Here is a 27852-nt window from a genome sequence, read left to right as displayed (position 1 = left end):
GCAGACACAGATTTGTCTCTTTTGTAGTACTCAGCTATGAAGCACATTTATTCCACAAGATGTCGACAAAGATCACTCTCTCGCCTCCTCCTCCTTCTCCCTTCACTTTCTCTCTCTCTCTTTCTCACACACACACATTCACAACACATTCACAACACATAGACAGACAAACAGAAACACAAACCATACACACTGTTCTGTTTCAACACTCTCTCCCTCCCTGTCATACTTTCTAGCAGTTTTTTTTATCTGTGACAAATGTAAGACCATCTTGTTTAGCTGTAATAGATCCCACAGAGTTCTTATTTAGTAATGCATGTGTGCCGTGCAAGTGGAGAGTTAACACACTTGAACACAAGCGAGCTTGTGAAATGGTAAGTAACACTTTGCTTTCTATGACAAAAACAAAATCCTTACAAAGAATGTTATTGCTCTGTCTTTATTTTAATGAAGATATCACACCCCTGTTTATATTAAAGGTATGAAAACTGTGACACATTGATTGGTACTGTGGCTGTGTTCTAACAGGGTCAAAGAGCATGGGCACAGACAACAGTAGAAAGTCAAAGACAGCCTGAAGGGAGACAGAGGGTGAGCAAAAGGAAGACGGCAACATGAAGAAATACTCACCCCTCTGTTTTTAGTCCATATTACAGACATACTACCAAAAGACCCCACCACCACTACCACTTTGACCTATATAGCATTCACACACACTCTCACACACACCCCTCCCCTTTTTCCTGGGGTTTTATTTTTGGTGTTGGGGTGCTACAAATGTCGACAGATGTCGCAAAACCTACGATCTTTGTTGAATCAAGAGCAGGGAATGACATTAGCTAATAATAATAATTAATATTTATTAGCGCACTGCTCCTCTAGGACATCCCTGCTTTAACACTGTCTTTTTCCCCTTATTGTAACTGCTTTGGGATGTTTGATACATGTTCTGTTGGCGGAGAATGTTCCACAGACATTCATTAGGTGAGTTCAACTGCTCCTTTGATTAAAAATAATACTAATTATAAAGAATTTATATTTCTTTCATCAGTAAATGTTTGAGAAATGTTCCCAAGTTGATCCTGAAGCTATGTTTTAACAGGCTCTGAGAGGGTGGTATAGGCAGCAGAAAGCCAAGCAGAGGGTCACTGAAAGAGTGAACCAGAGGATGGAAAGGAGGGGTAAGCGGAAGACTGGAACTCTGCTCAGGTAAACTTCCAAAAGATCTTGCCCACCGTGATACCACATTTACACACTCACCTGACATTTAGCACATTAATTCCACCCATACCGGGGCATTTGGCATTTTAAACCTATCCATCCTGAAATGGATTTAAAAATACAATTAATTGTTTTATCTCTCTCTCCCTATCTGCCCCCCTCCTCTCTCTCTCTATCTATATATATATATATTGTATATACACATATTAATACTGAGTCAATTGGTAATGAGGCCTAAGGTTATTTGTAAAATATTGCAAATTAAAAAATTTATAAATAATTACTCATTTAAAAAAAAAGAATTACTAATGTTGTCAGGATTTACTCAGGGATTGTACCCGAGTTGCTGGATGTGGGGAACCAGCGCTTAGCCCAGTGTGCTAGAGAGGACCCTATGTCAGGAAGTTGTTCTCAATGGCTTTCTTTAATGCACAAACAGGGATATCTCCATTCAGGCGACAAGGAATCATTAATTTAAAAGACCTTCTCGAGTCATTTATTGCAAACACCACAGTCGAACATTGAATGTCTTCACTTTTTGCGAGTGGTAGCCTTCATTTTTGTTATGTCGGCGATGCGGAGAACAAAGCACTCATAATTATATGACCGTAGGGAAGATTAAGTACAGTTGAGACATGGTTACAGTTGATACACCCTAAATAACTTGCATGCGCAGCAATCCTGAGACGTGATTTTTAGTTTGCACATGAATACTAACATCTTCTTTGATCCCAGGAAAATTGAGCACATAATCCATCTACCTTACGGAGATATTGGCGAAAGTTGTTTTACCTACTTACCAACTTACATCATTGCAAAAGTCTAGTTTTTGTGCAGTCATGAATAAAGTCTCAGTCTACTACACCATACATAGCACATAATTTTTGTAGAAAATGATTAAGGTGGATGCATGACAAGAAGAGAGAAATACAATTTGTTTTCATTGCTTCAATTTATTTAATTTCTTATTAATACATTTACATTTAGTCATAGTCATTTTATTCAAAGCTATATAAAACTATAATTGATACGGAAGTGAGGGGAGTCGAACTTCCACTCTATTGAGTTCAAACCATGAGCTCTATCCACTGCACCAAAGTCACATATTCCTTATATCAAAAGATATCACCCACTACAAAGCCCATAGACACTTTCTTGTATTGCTCTTGCAGCGGCAGCCGTGTTGAATTTTGCCATGATTATGGTCTTGAATTCTTCATAATGCGTTCATGGTCATCTGCTGCCTTAGCGGAGAAAAAAAATAGTATTTTTCTTAGAGTATTGTACCATTTAAAAAAAATCATGGTTTTGGGGATCGATCTTTCCTGCCTTTTGAAGCAGGAAGTGCACGTGCAATTTAGCTGATGACTTTAGCCTGGGGGACATTAGCTTCATGTTTAAAGCGTTTATAACCCGTCGGCAGACCGGTTTAGCCTGTTCTCATTTAGCGAGCTAGATTTTCTCATTTAGCGAGCTAGATTGATTAACTTAGCTTCAGTTCTACGCCGAACAGGGCCCTGAAGGAGTGTTAAGAGAAGTCAGCCACAGTGTTACTGAGGAGGATGGATAGAGAGGATGAGGGGGGAAGGAGGAGTGAATGGCAGGCAGGAACCTGGAGAAGGGCTCCCCTAGTGCTCATAGTAGACATTACAGGTCGATTTAAAAATACCCTACACAGACACAACACACACACAAACACAAGCACACGTTTTATATGAATTTATAATATCATGTTCTGCCGACCATCTAGTCCAAACGTGTTCATATGTGACAATCCAGCCCTCAGATGCCTTTATATCTGTTGTGTGACTTCATCTTATACTATTCCTTACTTAGTAATCTTAGAGGCTATGATAGTGAATAGTGGTTTTCTGCAGTTTTCGTGTATGAAATGCATTTCTTCTGTGCATTTTGCTAAAGAGAAATCTGGAAAACATTTTTTTGTCTATTTTAAGCTGAGCTAATGGCACTGGGAACTGGCAAGAGTCTTTTCAGCATAAAGAGGATAGGAGATACTGTTGTGATGGTTGCTGCCAACCTTATAAAGCAGCTGTGTTGCAGCCAGTGGCAGCGCCATTCCTCCATCAACCTGTCCAGACCCTCACCTCCTCCAGTCCAGTTTCTCATCAGGTGAGTCTTTTTCCTTATCTGCCCTGCTGATAGTCTTTGGATAGTGTATCTATGTACAAACCTGTTTTTAGTGTTGAAAGAAGTGTCCTGTATTTTGCATACTTATTTGGTGTTATTGGAAAAAAGCGATGAAATGATTTGGTGTTCTGGAAAATAAATCATGGAACTTATAATATACAGCATTTCTGAATTTAGTCATGTTTTTTTGTAATTGTGTTTTCTGTTTGTCAAAACAAATCATGCATTTTTGGCCAATTTAAAGAACAAATTGTTTTTATAAAATAAATAAAAAATGTATTTTGATATTGATGGCTGAGTAATGGGTAAAGGGCTGCTATCACTGTCTGTTTATACTTCTAAAGAGTGAGTCTCGGAATTAATCAAATCAGATATTGAAGGTAATCAAAAAATCTGATTATGAACCAGACATCCACATCATATAGTACACAAAGTCAACTGCATTTACAATATCTTGCTGTCTCACATTGATTGACTGGTTTAGATATATATATATATATATGATATAATAAATTCAAAGCTATCTGATCTGAATATATAATATTCATATATATTCATCACTACAAATTATTACACAGTAATTTTTTTAAGTAACGCTATGGAACAATTTGACTTAAGGCCGACTTAAGGCCGAAATATACTTCTACGACTGCGTTATTCCGTGTTCACATTTGCCTTCAACGCACTTCTTTTCATTTATTGTTCTCCGACGGTTGTGGGTGGACCAAACTCGTAGCTGGTCATATTTGTACATAAAAGATGTTTGTTTAACTTTTTTTTGTTTAGATTTTTTAAAGTTACAGAGAAATGGACACTGTTCAATGAATATAAACCTGTTATTGTAACTGTAAAATATGTCTGAGCGGATTTGCGAGGTGTCCGAGCCAGCTATCTAATGTTAGCATGGTACTACCCACAATGTAAACAACCCTGGGGTCTCTGTTGGCTCTCCAGGACAGTTCAAAAATGTGGGAGGTGCACGTCAGGCCATGGATAGGTGCTCAGAGAGGGTTTGCAACGTCAATCTGAGACATTTGGCCTGGTTTCTTGCCGATCTTATCCCCATATTCTTCCAGAAGCTTGGGATCATGTGTCCACCCTCTTGATATTGAAACCCACTCTATAATAAACTGTCCCAGGTTTTCTCTTTTCCAGCTGAAATTTATATCTCCGGATAACCCAACTCCAACCTAAATATAGCTGTGATTAGGGGGCCAAACTGACCAGCAGGCCATAGATGCCATGGAGGGTTCATGTCACTTGCACTCCCAGCAGTTTTTATGTCAGTTGACCAAAGATTGGCTGATATATGAGGTCACCTCCTGTTTGATAGGCTGTAACGAACAAATAGTTTTGAAAACAAAAAAATCTACCTGAAAATCATCTTTGCCAATTTTGGTGAAGATCAGGCAAATGTTTGGACAGTTTCACTGCTTGGCACACAATTTCCCTACCTGAAGTCTGATACTTCCTGACACTCGTGTTGCAGTCCTGTGCAGAAGTATTGCATGCATGTGGTTTAACCCAGTAGTTAGTATTCAGCAATGTTTCATCCAGACTGAACTACTTTCATATCTTTCATCAACGTTGATATTTACACAAAGTTTGGCACTCAGTTCAATCTGTCTGCTGACATATAGCATTTAATCCATGTCAGTTAATAGAACACAAAACGGCTGGCAGATGGATGATTGCAGGATTAAAGATACAATACAGCATCTAGTAGCAGATGGGCCCCCCTTATGTGCCGCGGTTCTGTGTAAGGTTTCTTCCTAATTAACAGGGAGTTTTATCTGGCCCCTGTCACCGTTTCAGGCACTGGGCTCTTAGTTGAATTGAATGGAACACTAATCTCTGACTGGCAATTATTTATGGTCAGTATTGTCCCTTACATATGTGTTACACATATATCCTCCTGAGATATGTCCCTATCTGTATATTAAAATAACAGATTGGTTTTGCACACTGCAATAACAAAAAAAAATGAATACAAATAGAATTTTCTTTCATTTCATCACAGCTAAGGAGAACAAACAAGTGCCAAGATGTCTGAGTAAGTATTTGTCTATATACAGTACTTCTACAACTATACATAGTTATGTTCTCTGTCATTAATTCTGATTATTCTTTGATCTTTGCATTACCCCTTAGAAAAAAGATGACCTCAAGCCGCAAGCATCATCTGAAGGTAAATCCTCATGTTCACTTAGAATCTGTTTCAAGAGTCGTTCACTCTTCTGTCCACTTTTATTTTAGCACACTTCCAGTGATGGAATTACACATTATAATAATCATTATTGTTTACATCTTTGTAGTTATTGTTGTGATAATTGTTATATTTTATCATAACCTGCAATATTACCACTGTTGTAACACAATTACATATTGATTTTGTTATTGTTGAAATTCAAATGGTCAATTTTGTGTAAGTCACTCATTGATTCTACTCTCTCTCAGAGCGTGGTGCTTGCAATTGCTGCACAGATGCTTGAACAGGAAGCTACTGATCTTATAGCTACAAAGGCAGCATACCTGAATGAGCACTGCCCAGCGCTCTCTATTCCCAGTGGAGTGGAGGAACTACAGGTGGGGCAAGCTTGGGAATGCATTGGTATTTTACAACCAGACTACAGTATTCAAAGGTTTAGGTAAAACAGTAGTGTCTTTTCATAGGCTACTTAAGTCCCGCCATATGATGCAATTCCATTTAGAAATGATTGAATATATGACAGTTTTTCTCCATTGCTTTGGGTAATTTCACGAAACAGAAATGACATTCTCAAAACTCTTAGTGCATTTGGCAAAATAGCCTATATGGTTCAGCACAACTACATAGATCACCTTCAAAAGGTCATATCTCACCCAAAACAGTTAACTTAAGCTTCAAAACCAAATAATTTTCTCATATAAATAGTCAGTGCCCCCAAAATAAGCTAGATGGTTTAGCAAAACACTATGGCACACCTGCAAAAGGTCATATCTCTCCCAAAACAGGCAACTCATCAGTCAAAACTAATTCCTTTTCTCATACAAATAGTCAGTGCCCCCAAAATGAATAGTACCTTTGGCATTGTTTAAACACTGCAGGTCAAAACATTTAGATGTTTTGTCAGTATGGCAGTGGACCATAGAAATATCCCTCATGTGCATATTTCAATCTTGGCTTAGTCCTTTGACACTGAATGGTCACTGTAGTAGATAGTATTCTGAAAAGAAAACATGTGTATCAAACAGAAAAACGATGAATTCAAGAAAAGCCAACAAGGTTTCACATCACATACTGTATTGCACTCATACTGCCATGGAAATTGTTACAGTAATTGCCAAACAGAAAATGTGTACAGCACAATATACTGTCAAACAATAAGTACATCAAAACTAAAATGATGTATAGCCTTCACTCCTATAACAACACATACAGTAGGAAAGTAAAGCAAAGCTGGAGTTGAGTTTTCGTCCTCACTCTCCTACTCATCCTCGTGCTCATGTCTGTCTGGCCACAGATTTTCATCAACATCACATCTGATGTTCTCCCTTGCTATGCAACGGGGGTAGAATTGGCGTGCATGCCGCAACCATCCCTTACACTGATCTGCTGTGACATCAACACAAGCAGCATCCATTGCCTGGAGAAGGGACCTCTGGTTTAGAGCCCGATGCTTGTAGAACCTCGACCTCCATGCAGAAAAAAACTCCTCAATAAGATTGAGGTATGGGGAGTAAGGTGACTAGAGCACCATCAGCATCCTTGGATGGGCAGCGAACCACGCCCTGATGAGCGGGCCTCAGTGGAAGCTAACTTTGTCCCACACAATGACAAATGTAGGCAAGTGAAGCCCTACCAAACACCCCTCATGTAGAGGGATAAGATCAGAGTGCAGGCGGTCCAAGAACACCAGGAGCTTCTGGGTGTTGTATGGGCCAAGACTGGGAATGTGGGTGACTACACCATTCTCTGAAATGGCAGCACACATGGTGATGTTGCCCCCGCACTGGCCTGGGACATCCACCCTTGCTCCTCTTCCTCTTCTTCTTCCTCCTCTTCCTCGAGCAGGCAGTTGCCATTGGTTGTTTCCCTGGCCAGGTGCTTCCATGTTCATAAATTGTACTGAACTTGGTCAAGCTCTAGATATTTGATGGAAGCATTTATACTCCTGGATAGGACCTGTCAGCTAACTAAACTTACTGTGTGATCGGTGATCAGATGTGTGAATCTCCCCCTTGATTAGTAAAGTTCTAGTTGCACCTGAAAATTAAGCCGATGATCCAGGAAATCCATATTACAGTATATACCATGATGTTTTTCATGGTATTATGTGCCTGAAGGATTTTGACAATGGAGTGAACTATTGTGCAGGTGATGACGTACACAAGGAAATTACGGCAACATATTTTGCAGAGAACGACGACTTGACTGAGAAGCAACAGCCAGTTTTGGCCAGCAAGATATATTCAATTGGTAATTGGGCTAACTGAAGGCAACTGAACCTAACCATTTCAAAGTTGTGCTAAATCATTTGAAATATGTGCTTATGGAATTGCAATTTGATTAAAGGAATGAGAAATTCCAATCTGTTGTGAACAAGTGCCAAGTGGTTTGGAGGTTTGCACGTGTTGTTTTGAGAATGTAATTTCTGTTTCGTGAAATTACCCAAAGCAATGGAGAAAAACTTTAATCTATTACATTTATTTTAAATTTGAGATTGACAGAATTGTAAGGAAGGAAAGCCTCAAACACACAATAAATATTAGGAGACATTGTATGTTTTTGTCATGTCTGTAATGTCCTTCAGAAAATGTGCAAAGACCTACATGCAAAGATTGACAAAGTCGATGAGGAGAGATACGACGCAGAAGGCAAAGTGACAAAGGGAAAAAAAGAGGTGATTTTGTTAAAATATCTAACAGAATTATGTGTTTGCGAAAGATTGGCCAAAAACAATGTTTGTATCGTCTCCTTAGGTTGAAGACCTCAAGTTCAAGGTTACAGAAATTCAGGGTATGAAGAAGCCAGCTCTGAAGAAAGTGCGTTTGTCCGCTGATCAGATGCTCCAGGCTCTGCTTGGCTCCAAGCACAAGGTCAGCATGGACATGAGATCCCAACTGAAGCAGGTGAAGAAGGAGGTCAAGGAGGAGGTGAGTATTCAGTGTAACCAGAACATGTGCCATCCAATTTTTATATATTATTATCCATGAAGGTTTTGAACACATCAATAAACAGAATCTCTCACACACACACACACACATACACACACACACACACACACGTGCGCAAACACACACACACACACACGTGCGCACACACACACACACACACACACAATTGAACAGCATGTTTTCAATCTTTCCAGGTTGTTGGTGACTGGCGTCAGAATGTTGACGACAAGAAGGACAGAAAGAAGATGTTTGAGGGCGCTGAGGCGTAATTTGAGAGGTGAGTCGACATTAAAAAATCAGGACATTTAGGTTATGGGGAAAGAGTCCATGTGTGTAATCTACTGATGAATGTATTCCCAATAATTTAAGAGAAAAATGTTAGTCATCTCTTTATATCTTTTTTTTTACGTTTCTACAGCCTGACGAAATTGATTTCAGACACAACTACATGGACAAAGTGAATGGCAGGAAGAAGATGGACTGGGGCCATTTGTACTTTTTTGTTTTGACAGAAACATACTGTTTGTAAATGTAATACATTTAGATATAATAGGCATGTTACAGTTGCATACCATAATCATTAAAAATCGGGTTTTAAAGAACCTATTGTTTGGGCTTTTTTTGTTTTTGCAGACACAGATTTGTCTCTCTTGTAGTATTTAGCTATGACGCACATTTATTCCACAAGATGTCGACAGAGAGCTCTATCTCTTGCCGCCGCCTCCTCCTTCTCCCCTCTCTTCCTAACTGCTTTAATACTGTCTTGATCCACCCCTTATTGTATCTGCATTGGGATGTTTGATACATGTTCTGTTGGCGGAGAATGTAATCCAGTTATGTTATCTGTATACACAAGTGACAGTCTTCCGAAGACATTATTTAGGTGAGTTTAACTTCTCCTTTGATTAGAAATAATACTAATTATAAAGAATTTATATTTCTTTCATCAGTAAACTTCTGAGAAATGTTTCTAAGTTGATCCTGAAGCTATGTTTTAACAGGCTCTGATGAGAGGGTGGTATAGGCAGCAGAAAGCCCTGCAGAGGCTCACTGAAAGAGTGAACCAGAGGATGGAAAGGAGGAGTAAGGGGAAGACTGGAACTCTCTCAGGTAAACTTTTGCAATGCAATCAGCTTTTCTCAGTTGACATGAATGTGTTCAGTATTTGGTTGAATAAAATTACATATGTTTGTAATAAATATGGTATCTCTACATGTTGTAGGTTAATGGGGTCAAATCTGGGTGTTGTGTTAAGTTAGTCCTGAAGGAGTGTTAAGAGAAATCAGCCACAGTGTTACTGAGGATGATGTAATGAGAGGATGAGAGGAGAAGGAGGAGTGAATGGCAGGCAGGAACCTGGAGAAGGGCTACCCCAGTGCTCATAGTAGACATTACAGGTCAATTTAAAAATACCCTACAGAGACACAATAAATATGAATAAAGACACACAAATGTGCATGTACACACACACACACACACACACACACACACACACAAGCACACGTTTTATATGAGTTAACAATATCACCTTCTGCCAACCATCTCCATACAAATGCGGTAATGTTATGTTATTACTGTTCTTGTTGCTTTTGCTTTATCACATTCTTATTTGTTGCAATACGAATACTGTCCACGCAGTTCAAAGTTTTTAGTCCATGTGACCCCCCCCCCCACATGCCAAATGTGTTCATATGAGACAATCTAGCCCTCAGATGTCTTAAGATCTGTTGTGTTACTTCATCTCATACTATTCAGTACTTAGTAATTTTAAAGGCTTTGACAGTGGTTAGTGGATAGTGGTTTTCTAGACTCAAAGGAGCTTTTTTGTTTTTTCGTGTATGAAATGCATTTCTTCTGTGCATATAGCTAAAGAGACATCTGGAATAATCAGCATTTTTCTGTCTATTTTAAGCTGAGCCAATGGCACTGAGAACTGGCAAGAGTCTCATCACCATAAAGAGGATAGGAGACACTGCGGTGATGGTTGCTGCCAACCTTATAAAGCAGCTGTGCTGCAGCCAGTGGCAGCGCCATTCCTCCATCAACCTGTCAAGACCCTCAGCTCCTCCAGTCCAGTTTCTCATCAGGTGAGTCTTTTTCCTTATCTGCCCTGCTGATAGTCTTTGGAAAGTGTATCTATATTCAATTCTGTTTTTAGTGTTGAAAAAAGTGTCCTGTATTTTGCGGAATTACTTGGTGTTTTGGAAAAAAGCGAAATGATCATATATGGCATTTCTGAGTTTGATCATGTTTTTAGTATTGTGATTTCTGTTTGTTAGAATAAATAAGGCATTTTTGATCAATTTAAACTAAAAATAGTTTTTATAAAATAAATCAAAATGTAATTTTGATATTGATGGCCGAGTAATGGTTTAAGGGTTGCTATCACTGTCTGTTTAGACTTCCAAAGAGAGAGTCTTGTATTGAATCAAATCAGATATTGAAGGTAATCATCAAATCAGATTATGAACCAGACATCCACATCAAATAGTACACAAAGTCAACTGCATTTACAATATCTTTCTGTCTGACATTGATTGACTGATTAAGATATGTTTGATTTGACTTATATATATTAAATATACATATATGAATGATATAATAAAGTTAAAACAAACTGATCTGAATATATAATATTCATATGAGATTTGCTCTAAGATACTCTTAGCTTCACCTCATTTGACATTTGACATGGTTTCCTGCAGTTCTTATCCCCAGATTCTTCCAGAGGCATGGGGTCATGTGTCCACCATCTTGATACTGAAACCCACACTATAAGAAACTGTCCCCTATTTTCTCTCTTCCAGCTGAGATTTATGTATGTGGATAACCCAACTCCAACCTAAATATAGCTGCAAGCTGCAATTAAGGAATCAAACACCCCAGCAGGCCATAGTGTCCATAGAAAGGTCATGTCACTTGCACTCCCAGCAAGTTTTTTGTCAGTTGACCAAACATTGGCTGATATATGAGGTCACATCCTGTTTTACGCTTCCGGTGCCAAATTTGATAGATTTTCTTTGTTTTCAAAGTAATTAGCCTATCAGATCATCTCTGCCAAATTTGGTGAAGATTAGACAAGGTTTTGACAGCTTTACTGCTTGGCCCCCCAATTTCCCTACCTGAAGTCTGATACTTTCTGACACCCGGCCAGTGTGGCAGTCCTGTGCAGAAGTATTGCTAGCGTGTGGTTTAACCCAGTGCTGAGTTTTCAGCAATATTTCATCCAGACTGAACTACATTGTACTTTCAATGTGTATACATACTTGAAAGTCACTTTGAATAAAAACGTCTGCTAAATGACTATGTCAGTTAATAGATCACAGAACGGCTGACAGAGGGATAATTGTAGGTTTGAAGACACAATACAGCCTTCATTAGCATAAAGCCCCCCCCCCCCCCTTATGTGCCGCGGTTCTGCTTAAGGTTTCTTCCGGAGTAACAGGCACTGGGCTCTGAATTCAATTGAATAGCAATCTCTGACTTGCAATTATTTATGGTCAGTATTGTCCAATACATACAGTATGTGACACATATATCCTCCTGAGAGATGTCCCTATCTGTATATCTAAATTACAGATTGGCTTTGCACACTGCAATAAAAAAAATTAATACAAATAGAACTTTCTTTCATTCCATCACAGCTAAGGAGAACAAACAAGTGCCAAGATGTCTGAGTAAGTATTTGTCTATATACTTCTACAACTATACATATGTATGTTCTCTGTCATTAATTCTGTTTATTCTTTGTTTTTTGCATTACCCCTTAGACAAAAAAAGATGACCTCAAGCCGCAAGCATCATCTGAAGGTAAATCCTCATTTAGACTGAGAAACAGTTTCAAGAGTCAGTCTCTGTTCTGTCCACTTTTATTTAAGAACACTTTTAGTGATGGAATTATACATTATAATAATCATTATTGCCAACATTTTTGTAGTTATTGTTGTGATAATTGTTATATTTTATCATAACCTGCAATATTACCACTGTTGTTACACAATTCATATTGATTTTGTTATTGTTGAAATTCAAATGGTCAATGTTGTGTAAGTCACTCACTGATTCTCCTCTCTCTCAGAGCGTGATGCTTGCAATTGCTGAATCGCGGATTGCACAGGAAGCGGCTGATCTTATAGCTGCAAAGGCAGCATACCTGAATGAGAACTGCCCAGAGATCTCTATTCCCAGTGGGGTGGAGGAACTACAGGTGGGGCAAGCTTGGGAGTGCCTTGGTCTTTTACAACCAGACTATTGAAAGGTTTAGGTAAAACAGTAGTGTCTTTTCATAGGCTACTTTAGTCCCGCCATATGAAGCAATTCCTTTTAGAAATGATTTTATACATTTATTTCAAATTTGAGATTGACAGAATTGTAAGGGAAAAAAACATTATAAAGCCTGAAACACACAATAAATATAAGGAGACATTGTATGTTTTTATGTGTAATGTCTGTCATGTTCTTCAGAAACTTTGCAAAGAGCTACACTCGAAGATTGACAAAGTCGATGAGGAGAGATACGACGCAGAAGGCAAAGTGACAAAGGGAATAAAAGAGGTGATTTTGTTAAAATATCTAAAAGAAAATGTTTTTGCGAAAGATTGGCCAAAAAAACAATGTTTGTATCGTCTCCTTAGGTTGAAGAGCTGAAGTTTAAGGTAGTAGAAATGAAGGGTATGAAGAAGCCAGCTCTGAAGAAAGTGCGCTTGTCCGCTGATCAGATGCTTCAGGCTCTGCTGGGCTCCAAGCACAAGGTCAGCATGGACATGAGATCCCAACTGAAGCAGGTGAAGAAGGAGGTCAAGGAGGAGGTGAGTATTCAGTGTAACAAGAACCAGAACATGTGCCATCCAATTTTTTATATTATTATCCATAGAGGCTTGAACACATATATAAACAAAATCTCTCTCTCTCTCTCACACACACACACACAATTGAACAGCATGTGTTAAATCTTTCCAGGTTGTTGGTGACTGGCGTTCGAATGTTGAGGACAAGAAGGACAGGAAGAAGATGTTTGAGGGCGCTGAGGCGTAAATTTGAGAGGTGAGTCGACATTAAAAATCAGGACATTTAGGTTACAGGGAAAGAGTCCATGTGTGTAATCTACTGATGAATGTTGTCCCAATAATTTAAGAGAAAAAGGTTAGTCATCTCTTTATATCTTTTTTTACGTTTCTACAGCCTGACGAAATTGATTTCTGACACGACAACATGGACAAGTGAATAGCAGGAAGAAGATGGACTGGGGCCATTTGTACTGTTGTGTGTCTTGTTGTTATGTTCCCTTCATTTTTTTTGACAGGAACAAATACTGTTAATTTCTAAAAAATGTACTACAATAAGATAAGCATACCATAATCATTAAACACTGGGTTTTAAAGAACCTACTGTTTGGGCTTTTTTTGTTTTTGCAGACACAGATTTATCTCTCTTGTAGTACTCAGCTATGAAGCACATTTATTCCACAAGATGTCGACAGAGATCTCTCTCTCGCCTCCTCCTTCTCCCCTCACTTTCTCTCTCTCTCACATTCACAGACACACACACACACACACACACACATACATACACACACACACACACACACACACACACACACACACAGATTGACAGACAGAAACACAAAACATACACACATTCTGTTTCATCACTCTCTACCTCCCTGTCATACTTTCTTGCAGTTTAAATCTGTGACAAATGTAAGACCATGTTTAGCTGTAATAGATCCCACAGAGTTTTTATTTAGTAATGTATGTGTGCAGTGCAAGTGGAGAGTTAACACACTTGAACACAAGCGAGTTGGTGAAATGGTGAGTTACACTTTGCTTTCTATGACAAAAACTAAATCTTAACAAATAATGTTGTTGCTCTGTCGTTATTTAAAAAATACTCACCCTTCTGTTTATATTCCAAATAACTGACATACTACCAAAAGAACCCACCACCACTACCCCTTTGACCTACATCGCGTTCATACACACACACAAACACAAACACACACACACCCCTCCTCTTTTTCCTGTTTTTTTTTTTTTTGGGTGTTGCTACAAATGTCGACAGATATCGCGAAAACCTATGATTTCTGTTGAATCAAGAGCAGGTAATGACATTAGCTAATAATAATTATTAACATTTAAGCACACTACTTCTCTTGGACATCCCTGCTTTAACTCTGTCTTGATACACCTGTTATGGTTACTACATTGGGATGTTTCATACATGTTCTGTTGGCGGAGAACGTAGTCCAGTTATGTTATCTGTATCCACAAGTACCACAGACATCTTTCACAGACATTAATTAGGTGAGTTCAACTTCTCCTTTGATTAGAAATAATACTAATTATAAAGAATTTATATTTCTTTTCTCAGTAAATGTTTGAGAAATGTTTCCAAGTTGATCCTGAAGGTATGTTTTAACAGGCTCTGAGAGGGTGGTATAGGCAGCAGAAAGCCCTGCAGAGGCTCACTGAAAGAGTGAACCAGAGGATGGAAAGGAGGGGTAAGCGGAAGACTGGAACTCTGCTCAGGTAAACTTCCAAAAGATCTTGCCCACCGTGATATCACATGTACACACTCACCTGACATTTAGCACATTCATTCCACCCATACCGGGGCATTTGTTTTTTTTTGGAGATTTAAACCTATCCGTCCTGAAATTGATTTAAAAAATACAATTAATTGTTTTATCAAAATCAAAGATGAGGTAAAATTCAGAAGCGGTTTAGATTCTCTATCTCTCTCTGCCGCAGACTCTCCCTCTCCCTCTGTTGCCACCCCCCCCCCCCCCCTCTCTCTCTATATATATATATACAGTGCTACTTTAAAGTATGTGAACCCCTTGAGCACTTAAGAGTTTTCTGTTGTTTTACCATGATTTTTCATTATTTTCATCACCAATTTTCCATCCTTAGCACTACAGTAGTTTGGTTGGTTTCCTCTCTCTTTTAATCTGTGTTGCCCAAACCTTTCCCTAAGGATGTCTCAGTTGATTGGTTTGCTGAATTGACTAATTAAGCACCCAAATATGTTTCACCGAATCTGTTACCTGCTTGACTTTACCAATTCAGCTGGGGGTTCACTTACTTTTGAAATGGACTAATTCCATGTTTCATGTAGTTTTTTAGCTACTCAAAAAATTCCCTCTAAACAAGTACATGCAAATGATAAACATAAACCTGACATTTCATCTATGGAAAATTGGTGATGAAAATAATGAAAAATCATGGTAAAACAACAGAAAACTGCTTAAGGGGTTCACATACTTTCAAGTGGCACTGTATATATATATATATATATATACACTGATACTTACGTTGTGCTATTACTGCACCTTGATGATGATGCCTAATTTAGATTGTAAAATACCATCCAGTATTTTTTTTTTTATAAATAATTACTGATTAAAAAAAAAAATACTAATATATGACATACTAAAGGAATTTCTAAACTTTTCAACACCGTTTATTAAGTATTGTATGTTGATGTTGTTAATTGTTTGCAATGCAATCAGCTTTTCTCAGTTGACATGAATGTGTTCAATATTTGGTTGGATAAAATGACAAATATGATATCTCTACATGTTGTAGGTTAATTGGGTCAAATCTGGGTTTTGTGTTAAGTTAGTCCTGAAGGAGTGTTAAGAGAAGCCTGCCACAGTGTTACTGAGGATGATGGAATGAGAGGATGAGAGGGAAAGGAGGAGTGAATGGCAGGCAGGAACCTTGCAATGGGCTCCCCTAGTGCTCATAGTAGACGTTACAGGTCAATTTAATGACCTACAGAGACACAATACATATGAATAAAGACACACAAATGTGCATGTTCACACACACACACACACACACACACACACACACACACACAAGCAAACACACGTATTATACGATTTTATAATCATAATCATAATCATGCTCTGCCTACCATCTATTGCAGGCTATTAACACTTGATGATGCACAACACCTAAAATTAGTGTTTCATCTATATTACAACGTTGATGTCGGTAATAGAGTATTATAAAAATGTAAAAATGTATATTGTAAAAAAATATATATGAATAGGTGATCTCAATACAAATACGGTATCACATTCATATTTGTTGCATTACGAATACCATCCATGCAGTTAAAAATATGTCAATTTAGTCCATGCTGCCCTTCCTCTAGTCCAAACGTGTTCATATGAGACAATCCAGCCCTCGGATGTCTTTGGATCTGTCGTGTAATTTCATCTTATACTATTTAATACTTTGTAATTTTAGAGGCTATGATAGTGGTTTTCTGCACTTGAAGGACCCTATTCGTGTTTTTGTGCATTTAATGAATTTCTTCTGTGCCTAATGCTAAAGAGACATCTGGATACATCAGCATTTTTCTGTCTATTTTAAGCTGAGCCAATGGCACTGAGAACTGGCAAGAGTCTCATCGCCATAAAGAGAAGAAGGGAAACTGTGATGAGGGATGCTGCCAGCTTATATAGCAGCTGTGTTGATGCCAATAGCAGCACAATTCTTTGATCAACCTGTCCAGACCCTCAGCTCCTCCAGTCCAGTTTCTCATCAGGTGAGTCTTTTTCCTTATCTGCCCTGCTGATAGTCTTTGGATAGTGTTGAAAGAAGTGTTTGAAAATTTGAAAATGTTGGAAATTATAATCCTGTGTAATCCTTAGTCATGTGTTTTGTATTGTGATTTCTTTTTAGGAAATTCAATCCGGCATTTTTTTATCTATTTAAAGTAAAAATGTTTTTAAAAAAATAAATACAAATTTAATTTTAATATTGATTGCAGAGTAATGGGCTAAGGGTTGCTATCACTGTCTGTTTAGACTTCTAAAGAGGGAGTCTTGTAATTAATCAAATCAGGTAATCATCAAATTACATAATGAACCATCAGTTTGTTTTGACTTATACATATATGTATATAAAATATATATATTATATAATAAAGTCAAAACAAACTGATCAGAATATATAATATTCATATATATACATATACATATACCCTGTTGCCATTGTGTTCGCACTAAGGGGGTTCACAAGGGGGGCTCTTGACTCTGTAAAGCGCCTTGAGGTAATTTATTGTTCTTGCTCTATATAAATAATATTGAATTAAATATAAATTCATCACTACCAATTATTTAATTTTTAAAAGTAACACTATGCAAGAATTTGACACTTTTTGAGGTATGTTTTTAAAGGCAACTAGTTTTGGCACCAACCTCAAATTAATTTTGATCGCATATGGTCATGTGAAGGACAGATAAACACCTGAGTCTTTCCCTAAGCCATCCAGGATATGCCCTATGGTGTTCTGTGTACCGGGCTGGAATACCCTGCAAAAATGGAAGAAAAGCTTTCACAGAATGAAATTGTCAGCTATAGTGCCAAAAGACACTGTGTTGGCAAGTGTCAACTGGGCTGTTGGTGGTGTTTGCAAGGTTTTTGCATGCCTTTTTAGGTTGCTAGTTTTGGAACAGAACTCATTATTGCTGCCTTAAGAGGGAGTATTTCAGCTAAATGGTGAATAAGATATGGTCTCAGATACTCTTGGCCCCCCCACTTGTGTCACTTACTCATTTGGTCAATCTGAGACATTTGGCCTGGTTTCCTGCAGTTCTTCCAGAAGCTTTGGATCATGTGTCCACCCTCTTGATAGTGAAACCCACACTATAATAAACAGTCCCATGTTCTCTCTCTTCCAGCTGGGATAACTTAATTCCAGCCTAAATTTAGCTGTGATGAGTGGGTCAAGCAGCTCAGCAGGGCAGAGTTGCCACGCACAGTTCATGTAACTTGCACTCCCAGCAAGTTTCATGTCAGTTGGCCAAAGATTGGCTGATATATGAGATATTTGATGCCCTTGCTACCACATTTGACAGGCTGTAACGGATTAATTGGTTTGAAAACAAAGAAATATACCTGAAGATCATTTTTGCCAGATTTGTTGAAGGTTAGACAAGGTTTCGACAGCTTTACTGCTTGGCCCCCAATTTCCCTACCTGAAGTCTAATACTTTCTGACACCCGGCCAGTGTGGCAGTCTTATGTAGAAATATACAGTGGTGGCCAAAATTATTAGAACACTAGACATATTTAAGAGTTTTCAGTTGTTTTTGATGAATAACCCTAAAAACTAATGAAATATCTACAAAGTCATCATTATGCTCTATAAACAATAGAGAAGAGCCATCATAATGAGATTTAGGTCAATTTCCGTACAAAAACAAGCTAGGCCTATTTCACTGTCAATGTCACACAATCGTGTTCCTGCACTGAAGAAGCCAAATTACTTGTGTAATCATTGTCAGGTTTTATTGTGGTTAAATTGATAGTGATGCAAGAGTCTTAGGACACAGCTCGGTGATTCTTTTGAATGTACAAGGCCTATCCTGCTCATTAAGTGATAGGTAACATCAGGTTTTTGTCACTGAGGCCACACCACCAATTGGTATAAATTCAAAGCCTCTAGAAGCAGTCTTGAACCACATGTTGATCTTTGAACATGGCTAAGGTGAACAAGGAGCTAACGAGTGAGCAACGGGTTTGAATAAAGGCTCTTTTTGATGCTGGCTGGAGTGCCCGCCGTATAGCCAAGGACTTGAGATGCAGTCCAAGCACTGTTAAGTACACTTTAGACCGCAATGGCACCATAACCGAAAGGGGAGAGGTTGAAAAAAAGATACTCTCAGACAGACAAGTGAAGCATCTCAAAATTCTCAGTCTTCAGGACCGAAGAAAGACTTTACGAGAACTGTGTGACGAGATCAACACCACAATGACTAATGGTGCAACAGTGTCTTAAAGAACTGTCCGTCGGAAACTGAGAGAAGACAGACTTTTTGGCAGAATAGCAGCAAAGAAACATTACTGAAAGAGAACAATTGATTGTAATGCCTGCAATTTGCAAAAGAACACAAGAAATGGACAAAGAAAGATTGGTTTAAAGTGTTGTGTACTGATGAGTCCAGAGGTGCGTTCAGAATCGAACTTGAACGCACCTCAGGTTTGAATAGTTTGGCAACAAGCAAAGTGTGTATGTTCCACGAAGTGAGGGGGAGAGATATAAAAATGAGTGTCTCTTGCCAACAATTAAACAAGGAGGGGGTAGTATTATAGTGTGGGGTGCGATTTAAGCCTCAGGAACAGGCAACTTTGGCTAAATTGATGGCATCGTGGATACAAAAGTATACCACAACATTATGGGGAGGCACGGAGCTCCTTCTTGGAGTAGTCTTATTGGGCCTGGATTTATTTTCCAAGAGGACAATGACCCTAAACATTATTTTAACTATTGCCGGAACTACCGGCAAAAAATAATCTGCTGGAACATTGAAAATGATGGACCGGTCCGGACTTCAAACCCATCAAGCAAATTCAGGGCAAGTTGGAAAATAAACTGGACAGATCTATTGTACATTCAAAGGAAAGCCTTTGCCTTGACTTGTAGAAGGTATGGGATAAACGTAATGTTGAAGTTCTAAAGAAATACATTCACTCTATGCCAGAGAGATGTGCTGCTGTAATTGCTTCAAAAGGTGGACGTACCCAATATTAAAGTTAAAAGTGGATAAAAACAGTAGGAGTCACTTCATCTGATATTTGTTGTGCTCAGAACAACCATTTGCATGTTTCATGAACATTCTGAAATTAAATCATGTTTTGGAGGCAAAAAGAAGGTAATAACTTTCAGATCTGTCAGGTGTTCTAATAATTTTGGCCACCACTGTATATGTATGTGGTTTAACCCAGTGCTGTGTATTCAGCAATATTTCATCCAGACTGAACAACATTGTACTTTCATATCTTTCATCAACGTTGAATTTTACACACTGTTTGGTACTCAGTTCAATCTGCCTGCTGACATAGCATTTTTATCCATGTCATGTAGTAGATCACAGAACAGCTGACAGATGCATGGGTGCAAACTCGTCAAATTTCGGCGAAATTTGCCGTTTTGAATCAAAAATAGGTCATTTGCATCTGCAATACAAATATTTGTGGGAGGGTCATATGGGACGCAAGCTGTTGAATATTGATGATGTCATCACGACAGCCACGCTTTTTTTTAAATTCTTCTGGTAGCTGCCTCGGTGACGTAATGGACAGGTGTATTACAAGACATGTCTGGTTGAAGGCATTTGCAAAAAACGTTGGTTTCGAGCAGCCTTTTTAAAATGGCATTTACGGTAACGTGTGACGTTGGTACGCTGCAAGAACGTTAGATCCAGTAAAGCGATAAATATGTAATGGGAGACCAATGCCAGAGCTAACAGGTTTGCTTCACCAGCCACGAACCTAACCGCACGTCACTACATACCCAGTGGGCTATTTGGCCCAAATATGTTCATGTGCAAAGTAAACAACAATCAATTGTTAACAACTCGTGTTCTACAGACACACCATGGACTCTGTTTACCGTAGTGCTATTCACGTTGTTACAGGACACGCTTTCAGGACCCACCCATGTAACTTATACAAGAATGTTGGTTGGACCCCTCTAGCAGACAGGAGGGAATAACACTGTCTTGTATTTGTTTTTAAAGCCCTAGTGGGAAAACTGCCTAATTATCTCATGTCACTTTTAAAATTAAAATCCATCAATCCACACGGTCACAAGGCCTCATCTCCCTTGAAATCCCCCTTACAAAAACTAATATAGGGTAAATAGCTTTTAAGATCTTTGCTTCCCATAAATGGAACACTATTCAAGTGGATTTGAAACTAACAAAGTAATTTTTTTTAATTTATGTAATTTTTTTTATACTTAATTTCTGTGTTTTGTTTATTTATTTTGTTATGGTTTGTTTATTTATTGTTCTTCTGTATTCTGTAGCCTCAGTCAGGGCATTGCTGCAAAAGAGCCCTGTGCTCAGTCAATTCTCCCTGAATAAACAATGATGATGATGAATTCATATCAGCATGCTAATGTTAAATGCAACTTATTAGCAGTTAAACTCCGGACCAAACTCTGCTGACGGCCGTGTCTTATTTGTTAACCATAGAGTTTCCGCGCTTAGATGTGTCAAAAGTTACCAAGAAATAAACACTGTACTATCCGATAACACTGCTATTGTAACCAGCAAAAATGGTTGATGTCATTTGTGAGGCATCTGTCAGCCAACTGTCTGACATTAGCACATTAGCCTACGTTAGATTGGAAGTCCATTTTCCTGCTTCATTGAGGCAGAGGTGATCTCTGCCTCCCCTATGTGCTTTTTCACTGTTGTTTTTATTACAGGTCAGCAAGACTAAATAGCTTCTACACATGCATGCGCTCAACCCAGTGTGTGAGGGATGGCACAATCTGAGATGAGAGCATCTCGTCGCTGCCTCACCTCGCGAGTCGCCTCTGTTTGAACAGGACACGCTCAAATTCAGCAATTTTGATTATAAAAATGATTGGAATCATACAAAAATTACATTTAAAGCACAGATTAGTAGATACATATTAATATTTATTTAATTTTATCATTATTGTTTTTTTTTTTTTTTTACTTTTTATGACCTACTTTTCATGAGGCTCTGCCTCCCTTGACCACACGTCCCTATGTGTATGTAATTTAAAGCACTGACCTTTTTTCTACTGCCGGGCGCTTCACTGCAACTCAACAAACTTACCACGCCACCACTTCAGTTTGTTATAAGTATGAGAGAATTTTAGGAGGAGGATGCCATTACTGTGGCTCAACTAGAGTCAGGAGCAAATAGGCCTTGTCCCGACAAGCTAGACTCAAAGAGTAATGTAAAGGGAAAAGAATATGTGTTCCCTCAGTCACAGTTTTTCAAGTACATGGAGAATGCAGCCTTTGTTGATTTTCTGTTCCAATAGTTGGGCCTTTTTTATGCTTAATACCTGATGGAGATGTGACGTAATGTGCTTTGGTAGGGTGGACTGGAGTGGGTGGTCGGGAGGGTGGTTGGGTTGACCTGTTCCCGTGCAACATTCAACACAAGGATGTTTATGATTAAACTGTTACCAGAGCACAAAATTGTTTACAACAGCACAAAGTTCTTCATAGATCTAGCCTCTTATTTTTGCTGTCAAAGTGGACCAGATTGATGCATTGAACTTTAAAATGTGCAAAATGTTCTTATATATAATATATATTCCCCGGGGAGCATACCAGGACCCCCCTAAGGGTTTTGTGTTGTTGTCACCTTTTTCATCTATGATGAGTTTGCACCCATGAGAAGGATAATTGCAAGTTGAAAGACACAATACAACATGTAGTAGCAGATGGGCCCCCCTTATGTCCCGCGGTTTCTTCCTGATTAACAGGAGTTTTTTCTTGCCCCTGTCACCATTGCTCTAAGGGGGTTTAGGCACTGGGATCTAAATTGAATTGATTGGAATAGTTATCTCTGCCTGGCAACTATTTATGGTCAGTATTTTCCTTACATATATTTAACACATATATCCTCCTGAGATAGGTCCCTATCTGTATATTTAAATTATAGATTGGTTTTGCACATTTCAATAAAAATAAATCAAATTTTCTTTCATTTCATCATAGCTAAGGAGAACAAACAAGTGCCAAGATGTCTGAGTAAGTATTTGTATATATCCTATATTACAACTTTACATATTTATGTTTTTTTGTCATTCATTCTGTTTATTCTTTGATCTTTCCATTACCCCGTAGTAAAAAGATGACCTCAAGCCGCAAGCATCATCTGAAGGTAAATCCTCATTTAGACTGAAGAACAGTTTCAAGAGTCAGTCTCTGTTCTGTCCACTTTTAATTAAGAACACTTTTAGTGATGGAATTATACATTATAATAATCATTATTGCCAACATTATTGTAGTTATTGTTGTGATAGTTGTTATATTTTATCATAACCTGCTAAAATAAAACTGTTGTTACACACTTACATATTCATTTTGTTATTGTTGAAATTCAAATGGTCAATGTTGTGTAAGTCACTTACTGATTCTCCTCTCTCTCAGAGCGTGATGCTTGCAATTGCTGCAACGCGACTTGAACAGGAAGCGGCTGATGCTATAACTTCAAAGGCAGCATACATGGATGAGAACTGCCCAAAGCTCTCTATTCCCAGTGGGGTGGAGGAACTACAGGTTGGGCAAGCTTGGGAGTGCATTTGTCTTTTACAACCAGACTATTCAAAGGTTTAGGTAAAACAGTAGTGGCTTTTCATAGGCTACATTATTGGCTACATATGATGCACTTCCATTGAGAAATGAAAAGAGATGTAGAGAATTGTAAGGAATATCTCAAACAGACAACGTATGAGGAGACATTGGGCCTCATTCTCGACCTTTTTCTGTAATTCTTCAGAAATGTTTCTTACACGACTTCGCAAAAACAACGTAAGAGAAACGCTTCCGCTGCATTCCCGCACGCTTGAAAATGTGTTCATAAGCAGCCGAAGTCTTCTCAGCTGGGTTCCTTCCGATTAGTTTCTTAGATTGATGCGCGTTCTCGTGAAAGTGGATTTGCATACATACACGCCCTCAGGGCCGCTGACAGGTTTGGCTGGGCCCGGGACAAAATTCTCTCAATGGGCCCCCCCCCCAAAAAAAATCTAAGGTTTTTTTTTTTGTTCCCAAAATTGTCAATCGCCGAAACACAACCACATAATTCCCTTGTCCAGCTCCCAAACACATGACGTCGGGATGACAAGCCCATTTATTACGGATAAACCAAAAGGATTATTTACAACTTTAATTGGATAGGCTATGGATATGGACTGAGTGAAGTTATGGCTTTCAGAATCATACCACAATAAAACTCACGCTATTGTATTCACTTAGAGCTCATTAACTGCACATTTCATCGACCATTTTTCACTTGACCAAGGGGAATCATGTCAAGGGTACCTTTATTTATCGCCAGACCCGCGTGTTTGTCCGCTGAACTTCCAGAGAATGAGCGGAGCCCATTCATCTGGCGAGTTTCAAGTTAACGGCAATCAGAAACTAAATTACAGGCAACCCCAAAACGTCACGTTTATAACCCATTCGTTACATCCAACTCTATCTAAATGGCAATTTCACATGTTACCATGCCACTGGCTTATTTTAAACCATGAGCCGCGTTACACTGGCTGTAATTCAGCTGACGGGATGATTCTCAAATCAATTCAGCCTGATTGGAGTGCGCAGCGCGTGCCTGCCTGAAACATTTGATTTGGACATGGGCCTATTTGCGGGGTAATGTGCATATTCTAAGATTCAATTAGATATAGGCGTATGAAACACAGTGTAATAAAGCCGTTGTGGTTATCAAATTATTCAATGCCCCCTGTCTGTCTGATATTGATCTCCGTGTGACTTGCTCATATGGTGCTGCGCTAATATGTTTGCCACGCCGCCTGTGCCTGTGTTACTTGACGACGGGACTAAGTTGGCCGTGTCTTACCTGGCTCTGCTGCACAGCTGCCTTTACTGGTACCTGCAGCATCACCTGAGTCTTTTCTGAAATATTTATAAAGAGATCCCCTCAGGCTTTCGGCTTCTTCCTCTCTTTTTCGCCTGCCTTTCTTTTTCAGGGCTCCTGACTTGTGCATGTTGAATCGACTCGCGCACTGACCACTAATGGGATGATGTCGTCTTTTTTCTTCTCCGAAGACCAAACCATTTTGGCATAGGGGTGATAGGGGGTTATTGGCCGTTTTTTCAAGGGCAATGAAGGCAAACAATCTAGGAGTCATTAATTGAATGCAAATAAAGCACTTTTCTTCTCTAAATCAACACATTTTGAAGTATACATACAATAATTAATCCCAACTTCATGGGGTCCAGTTATGGGCCCCCCCCCATTCCAGGGCCAGTCCAGGGCCTGGGCCAACGTACCCGTTTGTCCCCCCCTGTCGGCGGGCCTGCACGCCCTGCCAGCTCCTTATTAGGAGACGCAATTTTAGAAACGTGTGCTGTCGCAATCTTCCGAATCCACCTCGTAACAGGTGTTCGTTAATACGGTGGAGATATTGTATTACGTTGAACGTCCGAAGTCCGTAAAACACATTTAAGTAGTCACTTTTTTTTTTTAATCGAAAAATAGTGACCATAGGTGTGAAGACCGGTTCCGAGTAGGAGTATATATTGCAGTCAGTCCTGTCGTTCGAAATGGCCATAGGGGTGAAGACTGGCCACGAGTGGTAGTATAAAATGCAATAAATTCATGCCTTAGTTCTTAGAGATTGGGTTTGGTGTTTAATTATTTATGCACTTCCATTTGCAGTGTTCATGTCATTCACATTCAGTCACTTAGCAGACGCGGCCTTTGTCCAAAGTGACGTACAAGGGAGAGAACAGTCAAGCTACGAGCCATATAGACCTAGTGTAACAATAAATACTACCTCGTAGAATTATGACTATAAATGTGAAACGTAATTGTTAATGATATAAATATTCTCGTGTTTATTATTGTAATCCGAGGATGTCTGTAGAGTTGACGTGAACGCAATCACCAACGGGTTCTCACAAATTCAACCGTTAACCCTTTTACTGTAATACGGAGTTTTTTCAATTGTTATTCCTCAACGCGATTCCTCAAATAACCACAAGATGGCCCGTGGAATCACATTTGAGAAGATTTCGGCAGAGTTACGACTGCTATTTCGAGTTCTGAAAGTTGTCTGAAGTTCAGAAGAAAGCACAGAAGAAAAAACTATGGAGAATGCAAATGTTTTCATAAATGTTTCCGAAGTGGAGTTCCTTCTGAAATCCTTCGGAAAGTCTTCCCAACTGCTGTCCAGAATGAGGCCCATTGTTTTTAAGTTTATAGTAATGTCTGGAATTATGAATCTGGAATAATTTTTGGAAAAAATGGTTATAGACCATATATCATTTTGCACTGGGATTACTCTTTTCATGTACAAAAATAAATAAAACTTCATGGTGGGTTCGATGGGGAACCTATTTTTATTCCGGATTAACAAGAGTCCTTAGAACAGGATCCTTTAGTAGAAACATCAGAGGAGACAGACAATTGCACTATGATTAAATATAAGCTATTCGAAGTTGTGGAGCCCAAAAATAATAAAATACAGTATATGTATGCAATGAAATATTATATAGTATATTTCATTCATGATTGAGCGACATTAAGCAAATTGTAGAGACCAAATATGCATTGCCACCTGAAACATATAAAGTGTTGTTTATCTTGAGGGACATATTAATAATCTTGATACATATCAGCATGTATGTTTTTGTGATGTCTGTTATGTTCTTTAGAAATTGTGCAAAGAGCTATATGCGAAGATTGACAAAGTCGATGAGGAGCGATACGACATAGAAGGCAAAGTGACAAAGGGAGCAAAAGAGGTGATTTTGTTAAAATATCTAAAAGATTTCTTTGCGAAAGATTGGCCAAAAACCAATGTTTGTATCGTTTCCTTAGGTTGAAGACCTGATGTTTAAGGTAGTAGAAATAAAGGGTATGAAGAAGCCAGCTCTGAAGAAAGTGCGCTTGTCCGCTGATCAGATGCTTCAGGCTCTGCTGGGCTCCAAGCACAAGGTCACATTGGACCTGAGATCCAACCTGAAGCAGGTGAAGAAGGAGGTCAAGGAGGAGGTGAGTATTCAATAGAACCAGATCATGTGCCAGCCATTTTTTTATTTTATTATCCAAAGGCTTGAACACATCTCTCTCTCTTACACAGACACACGCACGCACGTACACACGCACACACGCACGCACGCATGCACGCGCGCACGCACGCACGCGCGCACACACGCACACACACACACACACACACACACACACACACACACAATTAAACAGCATGTGTTAAATTTTGTCAGACTGTTGGTGACTGGCGTTCGAATGTTGAGGACAAGAAGGACAGGAAGAAGATGTTTGAGGGCGCTGAGGCGTAAATTTGAGAGGTGAGTCTACATAAAAAAAATCAGGACATTTAGGTTATGGGGAAAGAGTCCATGTGTGTAATTTACTGATGAAAGTAGTCCCAATAATTTAAGAGAAAAAGGTTAATCATCTCTATATCTCTTTTTTACGCTTCTACAGCCTGACGAAATACATTTTTGACACGACAAATGGACAGAGTTAATGGCAGGAAGAAGATGGAATTGGGCCATTTGTACTTTTTTGTTTTGACAGAAACAAATACTGTTTGTAAATGTAATACATGTAGATATAATAGGCATGTTACAGTTGCATACCATAATCATTAAACACTGGGTTTTAAAGAACATACTGTTTGGGCTTTTTTTGTTTTTGCAGACACAGATTTGTCTGTTGTAGTACTCAGCTATGAAGCACATTTATTCCACAAGATGTCGACAGAGATCTCTCTCTCTCTCTCTCTCTCCCTCTCTCACGTACGCACACACACAGACAGATAG

General features: G+C 38.9%; 1 protein-coding gene across 1 annotated transcript; it reads left to right on the top strand.

The window, feature by feature from the left end:
• Positions 1-119: 119 nt before the first annotated feature.
• Positions 120-27699, top strand: LOC308367768 (uncharacterized protein). The gene is made up of 17 exons (XM_080841758.1): positions 120-984; positions 1103-1209; positions 3177-3351; positions 5390-5422; positions 12297-12336; positions 12605-12733; positions 12991-13080; positions 13161-13334; positions 13486-13556; positions 13661-13668; positions 23040-23067; positions 23164-23200; positions 23470-23598; positions 26722-26811; positions 26888-27061; positions 27292-27375; positions 27515-27699. The coding sequence occupies exons 4-16, from the start codon at positions 5415-5417 to the stop codon at positions 27364-27366; spliced, it is 1053 nt and encodes a 350-aa protein (XP_080697884.1). The 5' UTR covers positions 120-984; positions 1103-1209; positions 3177-3351; positions 5390-5414; the 3' UTR covers positions 27367-27375; positions 27515-27699.
• Positions 27700-27852: the final 153 nt, after the last annotated feature.

The sequence above is a fragment of the Sprattus sprattus genome (genome assembly GCF_963457725.1).
Source record: "Sprattus sprattus genome assembly, chromosome: 7".
Taxonomy (NCBI): domain Eukaryota; kingdom Metazoa; phylum Chordata; class Actinopteri; order Clupeiformes; family Clupeidae; genus Sprattus; species Sprattus sprattus.
This window is presented reverse-complemented; position numbering and strand designations above follow the sequence as displayed.